Source organism: Malurus melanocephalus, unplaced genomic scaffold (assembly GCF_030028575.1).
Source record: "Malurus melanocephalus ecotype Western Australia unplaced genomic scaffold, MMel_1.1 scaffold_105, whole genome shotgun sequence".
NCBI lineage: Eukaryota > Metazoa > Chordata > Aves > Passeriformes > Maluridae > Malurus > Malurus melanocephalus.
The window spans coordinates 1645057-1654987 of NW_026623337.1; the positions used below are offsets into that span (position 1 = coordinate 1645057).

General features: G+C 54.6%; 1 protein-coding gene across 1 annotated transcript; it reads left to right on the forward strand.

Annotated features, from left to right (window-relative positions):
• The first annotated feature begins 36 nt into the window (after positions 1-36).
• NKX6-1 (NK6 homeobox 1) lies at positions 37-2275 on the forward strand. Its single transcript, XM_057369223.1, has 3 exons — positions 37-82; positions 715-887; positions 1846-2275. The coding sequence occupies exons 1-3, from the start codon at positions 37-39 to the stop codon at positions 2095-2097; spliced, it is 471 nt and encodes a 156-aa protein (XP_057225206.1). The 3' UTR covers positions 2098-2275.
• The last annotated feature ends 7656 nt before the right edge of the window (positions 2276-9931 follow it).

The following is a 9931-nucleotide window of genomic DNA, read 5'->3' on the forward strand; positions in this document are numbered from 1 at the left end:
CTGCCCGGCCGGACGCCCATCTTCTGGCCGGGAGTGATGCAGAGCCCGCCCTGGAGGGACGCCCGCCTCGCCTGCGCCCCCCGTGAGTAGCCAGCGTCGCGGGGCAGCGCGGGGAGAGGGCCCGGGGAGCCCCGGCGGGAGTCCGCTCCTGTCGCTGGGGAGTCCCCACGACCCGGCACCGCTGCGAGACCCTCCTGTCCGTCCAGCGGGACCCAGCCGTAGCCGAGGGGGCTGGCTTTGCCTCGATTTCTTTTGTTTTCGTTTTCTCAAGTTCGCTTTGCTTTCTCCGTCCCCTCGGTCGGCGCGAAACTTAGTAATACGTCGCCGGTTACTGCCGGCGAAAAGCGGAGCCCTCGAAGGGGAGTGCGGCCGCGCTGCCGCCGGGGACTCTATGGGCCGGGATTGGCTTTAGGGGCGCGCACAAACTTTCCCTGAGCAGGACTTTCCGTTACCGCCCGCTCGCAGCGGCTGCAGCTTTTTAAGAAAAAAAAAAAAAWWMWTTKSCCCCYYMRRWTTTTKATCGTTAAAGGAAAAATAATCAGGGGGAGCCGAAAGGCCAGAGCCTTGCTCAAGCAGTAATTTTCTCACACACGCACCCCCCGCGTAGAGACCCCTCCGTCCCCTGGGGCCGCTTGAGAGCGAAGCACTTTCCCAAATCCGTAGATTAACTTGTCTGTCCCTGCCTTCCCTTTCTCTCCCCCCTCCCTTCGCCAGATCAAGGCTCAATTTTGCTGGATAAGGACGGAAAGAGAAAACATACAAGACCCACTTTTTCTGGCCAGCAGATTTTCGCTCTGGAAAAGACTTTCGAACAGACGAAATACCTGGCGGGCCCGGAGCGAGCCCGGCTGGCCTATTCCCTGGGGATGACGGAGAGCCAAGTCAAGGTGAGAGCAGCGGCTCACGCACCGAATGGTGCGGGGCTGGAAGAGWGGGGAACAAAAGGGCCCCGCCGCGGAAACGGGGTCCTTCTGAACCGGCCGGAGATGCTGCGGGCTGGCGTGGCCGAGCCCGCGGGCACACGGTGAGGGCTTCCCCGGCAGCCACTGGCGCTTCTCTTCTTATTGCTTTACTGCGGGGCCGAGAAGGTTATTTTAGAGSGTATTAAAAACCAGCAAAAATGAACCAAACAAACCCTAGCAAGACTGAGAAGCCCAGTGCGTTTAGCTGGATACCATGGGGGTGGCCAGCGTGCTGGGAAAGCCGGGACAAGGGGGTTGTTGGGCCGTCCAGTGTCGCACCCGGACTCTTACGTTTTGGTTAAAAACACTAGGCTTTGGGCAAAGCGGAGATGTGAGGGGTTGGGAGACCGGGCGGAGCTCCCCGAGAACATGCAGAGAAGCGTTTGCTCCGCGGACTCGGCCAGAGGGGCCCCTCGGCGGTGCTCACGCTTTCAGTCTGATCCGCAGAGCCTCCTTTGTCATTGCAAATACGTCCCGATGGCTGCGAATAAATTATTGCAGCTTCTACAATGAAAATGCCCCCCTCCTCTGGCAGCGCCCTGCCGCAGAGTAAATACATCTGGCGGGGCAGGGGGGCTGGGAAAGGAATCGGCCCAAAAYGTGTGCTTCCTCGCCCCGGGCAGGATGGCAGGGACCGGCCCGGGCCCGACACGGGCCTCGGGGGAGCTGGGGATGGCTGTCGGCCCACGCCGGGCCGGGTTGTGCGGCTGCCGGCAGCGCGATGCCGCGGGGCTCGGCCGCTTTCGTTRCGGGGGAATCGCGGGAGCCGCTGCCGCACGCCGGGGATGGGGACCCGCGGGACAGCGGGGTGGGAGCGGCCCGGTGCAGCCGCCGCGGGTGGCCGTGCCGGTGATGGTGATGGTGACGGTGGCCTCGGGGACAGGTCTGGTTCCAGAACCGACGGACCAAGTGGCGGAAGAAGCACGCGGCGGAGATGGCCACGGCAAAGAAGAAACAGGACTCGGAGACGGAGCGGCTGAAGGGCGCCTCGGAGAACGAGGAGGAGGACGACGACTACAACAAGCCCCTGGACCCCAATTCGGACGACGAGAAGATAACGCAGCTCCTGAAGAAACACAAGCCGGGGGGCGGCGGGCTGCTKCTGCACCCCCCGGAGGGGGAGGCCTCCGTCTAGCCCGCTTCGCCCGCCGCCGCTTTCGGAGATGTACAGATCTATTTTTCTAGACTCTACGCGCCCGGGAGGAGGATGAGACGCCGGAGGGGAAGCAGAGAGGACTGCGGGCAGCGGGCCCCGGCGGGCACCCCCTGTCCCCGTCTCCGCGTGTTGTTGTAGGGTGGCGGGCGAGGGGAGCGGCGGGGCTGCCCCGACCCCCGGCCCCGCTCCCGGCGGTGCGGCGGCCGCGTCTTGCCGGCTCTTTGTAAATAAACCGTGAGTCACCGCGACCATAGGCGTTACTTACTGTGAATATTTAAAATGTAAAATACCTTCTTTTTTTTGTACAGCGGGGGCCGGGGGCGCAGCCGCCCCGCCCGCCCCGCGCTCCCCGGCACCGGGGGCACCGCAGGAGCCCCCGAGACGGCGGCAGCGGGGTCGCCGAGGAAAAAGCCGCCGTGGCCGCYACCGGTCCCTCCCTCGGGCCGAAACTGCAGCGGCCCCGCGTGCTATTTATTAGTATTTTTGAAACACTTTCTGTTGCGGTCGTCGTGCAGGGGAGGGGGGGTGGGAGAGGGCGGAGGGACAGAGTTTGCTTTCATTTACACCGTTTCCAATCAACCGCGTGTTGAAAAAGTAGCTGGTGGGAATTGTCACAACCACTGTCAGTCAAAATATAAAATTCATTTAGTTGCTGTATTTGAATTTAAAGTGTGTTTTCTTTTGTATCATACGGAATACTAGAGAATGTAAATTGTTTACTTTTTTTTTAAAGCTAATAACGATGATATATCGTGATATAGCATCTTAACATTTATTAATTTATATTAAAAATAATTCGGTTTGTAAAGAGAAGAAAAACGCTTTGCAAGACCAGTAAAATGTAATGCACTTTCTGTTAAAAAAAAACAAAAACAAACAAAACAACAAAACGATAAATCAATTAAACCTGTTTAAAGACGTCTACTGCCTTCACTAAAGGGTACAGATAATCTCATCTCATCAGAGATTAAATAATGAAACAACGGTAGAAAATAATTTTCAGGGTCTTTTGTTGAATCTTAGTAGTAAGGATTTTGGTTTTGTGGGTGTTGGGTTTGTTGGAAGATTTTCGTTGTTTGGTTGGGTTTTCTTTTTTTTTTTTTTTTTTTTTTTTTTTTTTTTTTTTTTTTTTTTTTTTTTTTTTTTTTTTTTTTTTTTTTTTTTTTTTTTTTTTTTTTGTTTTAATGAATGGAAGTTGTCCGCTTTGCTGTGGGAGTTTAAGAAGGATACAAATAAAATAATCCGTTGGTTGTTTTGGGACGAGAGAGGACAGGCACTTTCCACCCGACCACTGGAGCGGTTCGGCTCAGTCTAAATTAGGCTGTTTCAACTTTTTCAGAGGCGGGCGACGCAGGCGTTTATTAACGGCAGAGGGTTACCATTATTATGGGAAAGAAAGTCTCTCCCCAAGAAGAAAACAGTGAATATAATAAAASCGCGGCTAAGCGTCTAGAACAAATAGACCCAATACCAAAACAACTGGTTTAAATTGAAACTCATTATCTGACGAGATCATTTCCATATCTAAACAGTCCAGAAACAATCGCTTTTTTTTTCTTCCCGAGGACCAGCAATGCAAACAGAATCACTGACATGAGAGCAAAAAAGGCCAGCTATTCTGAAGGAAAAAAAAAATAGTATTCTATTTGGGAATAATCTTCAAAAAAAGACAAAAAAAAAAAAAAAAAAGTGGAGCAGGGTTTTACTCTTCTTTCAGCTTAGACAATGCCTGGGCCGGGAGGAAGGAGCGAGCCCGGCGCTTTGCGGCTGCCTCGGTGCGGCTGCCCGGGCTCTCCCGGGCCGAGGTGTCGGGGCTGCCCATCGTCCACCGACACTCCCATTCCTACCCCCATCTTTCCCGACTCGTTTAAAAGGCAGGAAGGGAAAGGCCGGTGGTTTCCAGAGTGCTGACTCGGCCCTGCCGGCTCTCGCCGTCACGATTTCCCCGCGGGTTTTGCGGGGCGGCGGGAGAGAAATCAAAAYACCGCGGACTCCAGACCACCGCACGGGGGACCGGCCGCTGCTCGCCGGAGCCCGGCTGGGGGTCCCCGCGGGATGGGACCGCCCGCATGCCCGCAGCGCCTTCCCTCGGCCACCACCCTGTCACCCCCACTCCCTCGATTCCCGGCCCCAGCCTCGGCCCCGGCCCGCGCCCTCCCGTGTGCCCCCGGGCTGCTGCGAGTGCCGCCCGCCCCGGCGGTCCCCGGCCCCTTTTCCAGTTCACTGCAGCACCGACTGAGGCTTTCCAGTTAATTTACTTCTGCACAGAGACCCAGCTGGCCACCAGTTGCAGTTGGCACCGTCCAAGTGGAATCGCAGGGAAAAGAGCCCAGCGCTGCCCGCTTGGTTAGGCTGGTTTTGTCTGGGGCGCTGGAAGAAAGAGCAGGGGATTCACACGGGCTCACGGCCCCCCTTTTCGGGGCATGTTTTGGAAGCCAAAGCCGGCTGGGCTCCCTCTCCTCCAGGAAAGGACTTTTTAGGAAGAGATTCAATAGCTAACCTCGGGATCGCTGCCACGGACAGMGCGGTGAACAATTAGAAGACAAAATGTCAGCGGGCTTCACGGGGCGTGAGGTTCCCCCCGTGCTCGGGGGCCCAGCGGAGATCAGCCGAGGTTTCGGCTCAGTCCTTCAAGCAGGCAGGAATTTGTGGAGGAACTGCATAAACTCCGCGATAACGACATTAAAAAAGTGCTGCACAGCCATGTCCATAGGGAAGGACCGCTCCCCGGCAGCCGCCCAGCACTCGGGCCCGGGCCGAAACCCCCGCGGGGAGAAAGCGGCGGCGCACACGCGTGGGCAGCGGGCGGGCTCCGGCTGCGCGGCCGCGGAGGGGGACGGGCGGTCCCTGCCTAAGAGGCGAGAGACCACCGCAGGCCGGTCCCGACAGCTCCCTTCGCACACAGATTTTAGTTTTCCCTTCTTTCTGTCACAGAGCCCTCGGTTTTAAACCCCGCTCCCTTCTGCGTGCGTGCGCGGGATTTCCAGGCTCAGTGGAAAAAAAAAGGCGACTGTTTCTGGGATTTCCCGGCTCAGGGGAAATAGAGGCGGCTGTTTCTGGGTTGGSTCTGCCTCAGTCCCTGCCATGTGCCTTCTCTGGGTTACAGAAGATACCGCCGGAGAAGTTGCTGTCTGTGCAAACCCGGGGTACACAAAACACCCTCCCTGCTTTTCCAACGCCTCTACTTTTTGGAGGTATTTCACAAAGGGAACCGCTGCGATCCCGCTCCAGCCCCAGTGACAATCACCGTGGGCAGACGGAAAACTTTTTCTTCCCCCGCAGAAGCGCCCCAGGCGCAGGACCCACTCCGTGCCCTGCAATAGCCGTGGACACCTGGGGACTGCGCGSAGAGATGGAGGGAAGGTACAGGGAGCAAAAGCGGGGCCAGGGGCCACCCCGCTGCCCGTACCCCGCTCCCGGCCGGCAGCTGGTTCCTGTGGGAGACATGCATATGGATGCGGGACATATGGACGCGGGCAGGATCCGCACCGCCGTGTCACAGGGCTACAAGGGGACGCCTACGGCCGGCGGGAGGGCGGGAGCAGCCGCAGGGAGGGGGAAAGGAAGAGCTCTCCGCCCGAGGGGTGATGAAGGGGCTACTCGGGGTGTGTGAGCTAGGGRGGAAATCCAGACCGCAGGCCACCATCACCCAGTCCCTAACAAGGCCCTACACCAGCGCTGTCACAGCCCCGAGGCCTTCGGGCTCTCTCATTCCAACAGCACATCCTATCCAGAGCCCCCGGGCGCAGACAGCAGGCAAGGCAATGCCTACACCCTGCCCTAGGGATGCCCAGCCTGGGGTCCACGCGGGAGCAGCGCGACCATCCAGCGAGTGATGATCTGTCCCACCTCTTTCCTCAMGCGTGGTCTCCTGTTATGAGCACCTGAAATCCCGTTACCGCTCATCACCTCTCAGTGCTATTAATTTTTAACGCTTCCCATATTACATAGACACCGTTTTCCCTCCTCTCTCCCTTCGTTTGCTGCCGTGATGTTGTTTCGTGTAAGATTTTCGTTGTATCCCTGACAGCCGCCCCGAAGCTTGGCTTTAGGCAACCCTTCCCTCGGGACACGAGTCGTTCCGCAGGCCAGAAACCCCTGGATTTATTTAAAATGTGGGTGATGGGCTTTCACCCCCGGCCCGGACCCTCCGAGCCCCTTCCCGCATCGGGGCCGCTGGCAGAGGCACGGGCTCTTGCTGCGGATGCGCTGCTCGGAGCCGGCGCCGCTACCCRCAAATTAAAAAGTGAGACGAACTGCTCCCTCCTAATTGCAGCTCCGCCTTTACCTTCTGCACCGATAGGTATTTCCCAGATACACGTTTCTGGCGGCGTTTGCCAGCTGTCTCCAACAGCGGTTACAAGTCTCCGTGAGGGATGCAAACATCTGCCGGCGAGGAGGCGATGGCTGCACTGCCGCGGGGAGCAGCGGACACCCCGCACCCGCACCGCACCCGCGGGTGGTAAAGAACAATAAAGTTGTTGATACAAGGGCTCGAGCGGGCAGCACCGCTCCTCTCCGCATCCCCCTGAGGTTCAAGCCCTGCCCGGAGGCCCRGGGCTTGCGGGAGGCGCTCGGTGGGGCCGGTCGGTGCCCGCGCTGCCCTCCGGGGCCGGCGGGCTGCGGGGGGCGCCTGGCACTGGCCCCGCGGCAATAACCCGCTTCCGCACACCCAAGTGCATCCCTGTAATAACGTCCTCGATCATTTATTAAAAGTCGTGTCAAGCGAGCCCATATAATTCATCTTTATGCAAATACATCAATGTCAAGCCATTAGTGTATTGCTCGGGTTTTTTATTAAAGTGCATTCTTTTTAATTCAGCTCAGTAAAATACGAGCCCTATTGCTCAAGAATTATAGCAACTATTAGAGTAACATATGGGCAACATGCACTCAGAAAATAAAAATCAACAGATAAAGTGGCAGGGTCACAACGGGGAGCAAACACTTAACAAAATGGCAGCGGGGTAATAGATTTTCAGCCCGCGCCCCCGGCTCTGGGGTGTCAGGAGAAGCCCGCCGGCGSGATCGTGGGGCGGCCCTGCCCAGAGCAATCTCCGCCCGGTCCCGGCTCCAGCCCCTATCCCGGTCCCTTCCTCTCCGGGGCTGCGGGAACGCAGCCCTGCCCCACCGACACGCACCTCCGCGCCGCTCCCCTCCGCACCCCCCCAAGTCTATCCCGGATTTAATGAGAGAGTTGCCCACATCCTCATCACCCCAGCATGGTAATTGAGCAGATCTATTAACTTGTTACACTAGATTTGTTTAAAGAGACTATTACACAGTCATTTAATCAATTTGTTACACTGGAGGTCCTGACTTATGAGACACTTGCCGTATGATTCCTTAATGACTGAATTAATTTGTTTTAATAAAACCAACATTGTGTACAAGCACATTTCGAGAAATGTAATTTTGGAGACGGAACAGTCCAATGCTTCATCTGATTAAGTCTTTTCTATGGTTTATCAAAGTCGGGAGTTGCCGTCATAAACTGCATGTATGGGGTATTTTTCTTTTTTATAGCGTCATTAATTTAATATGGATCATTAGTTCTTTATACACATGCATGTTCTGACAAATGTACCCAATGAATAATGCACCTAATGTGTTTGGGCTCAAATGCATCACGCCATAAACAGAAACCGCCGCAACAGAAATAATAATAAACAATAATAACAACAATTAATATCGCAGCCGCCCCGTTCCCTCCCGTCCGGCTGCGTTTCGGGCCGGTTTGGGGCCAGAGGAGCCGGGGCGCTCCCCACAGCCCCCCATCGCACCGGGCTCACGGCGGCGGGAGCGCCGGTAGATTTACGGTGAGTTAAGGTTATSCCGAGAGCAGAGGTAGGACGAGAAAATCGGTTTTGCTCCTGATGGAAACTGACGTGTGTGGAATAAGTGTAAATAAACACGAGGGTCCCCAAGAAAAGGAACTTGATGGTATCGATTATGTAAAATAATCGCCGCATTACAAATGTTAATGTACTATGGTAATGTACTGCGAACAGCGGGCGTGCGAGGGCCGGCGCTGCGCGGGGGAAGAAAGGAGCAGCCTCGGGAAATGCTCCGGGAACCGGGACGGCCGCAGCGACACCGACAACGTTAGCGACGGTAATGTCGCTGTCGCGGTGACGGGAGCGGTGCCCCCGGCGGATGCGGCACCGCCACACGCGGGGCCGTGCACCACGACAAGAGCCAAAACGACTTCTGTACAGAACGTCCCAACACCTTAATGTCCGTCAGAGGAGGCGCCCGAACAGATCGTTTTCATCTAAATCCTCACATGTTGCCTTTGAAATTCCTCGCCCTGACAGCGCGGTTTGGTTTTGGTTTTTAAAGTAATTTCTGTCAGGGACCTTTTACTCCGGGTGGTCAACTGGGCACAGACACAGGGCATCGCCTGCTTTTTAAACACCAGCACCTATTTCTCGGAACATAAACCTCAGCCCAAAACGTGACACTGCTGCTACACCTGGCACCTCCTGGCCCAGATAAAGTGGCCATCGGCCTCACACTTTCCTCTGCAAACAGTAACCTCAGCTGCAGAGCTCACCGAGCAGCATCGTTATCCACACTGTAATTATTTGCACACAGCAGAACTTTAAAACCAGAAGAGGCTTACTGCTTAAGAAAATAAAACGAGATGGTGAAAACACATCTTCAGAGACGTTTTTCATCCTCCTCACAGTTTCTCGGAGATAAACTGCCCTTTATCCTCAAAGCTACGTCTTCTATCCCCTTTATAAATGCAGGCAGCACACCCACCAGCAATGCGTGCAGGAGGTGTATTTAAGTAAATGGATTCGACCTTTTGGCCATTTTAACAGATGCTGCTTCTGACCACCCCAAAAAGCTTGTTTAAAGTTAACAACATTAAGCACTGGAGGTCACAAGGCCAATTCAAGGTCATTTTAATTCTGGCTAAAGGTTAATTAGATCACTGCATTAAAGCAAAAATAGACTATACTCAACTTTAATGAGGACAGACAGTTTTTTTTATATACCTCTTAACTGTTGCCTTTATGATAAGGATATAGGGTGTACATCAGAGAAGAAATCTTGCTGTCAGTTCCACAAATCAAGTTACAGGATCTCCTCTGGCTTTGCACTGTCAAGGCATAAATGCAGCGCTTGGTCCGTTTGAATTATTTTTTTGTTTGTGAGATTGGTGYTTCCTGCTGTTCTTTCCTCTGTCCCGTCGCAGAGAGCCCAGGGCTGCTGTGCTCTGCTTTGAGGAACACCAGCCTCAGTGTCCAAATGTGCATGCTGGAGGGCTTATGGACAGTGAGGCACTTTCCTGGGAAKGATATTGCCACCTCACAGAGCCAGCAAGCCTCACCTGGAAAACTTCACGGTACTGTGCCTATGAGTGCCGAACCAAACTGGAAGGCAGTTTCTGATCTGACAAGTGTTTTTGAGCTTTCATAATACCTCACACTCTGCGCTTGACAAATACAGTATTTTTCTGAGAAGATAATTAAAAAAAAAAAAACAAAAAAAAAAACCAAAAAACAAGCACAGGTAGGAGAGACCACAGAAATGAGAGACTTTGTTTCACACCTCATTATCCTCCTGAGGAAAAACAAAGACCTCTATCTGTGTCTCTTTCCTCTCATGCAATCCCTCGCTGCTGGGCTGCAGGATACTCTGGTGTGGGCTTCTCTCTGGATGGAGCTGTTCAGCTTTGAGTCAGCARCTACATCAGAGCTGAGCAGAGAGGCCAGACATCCTTTCTTTTTAGGGWAATACCCTCACTGCTGGGCCTCTAGTTAATCAATCTTATCCCYTGTGTCTTCCCAAACTGGATGTA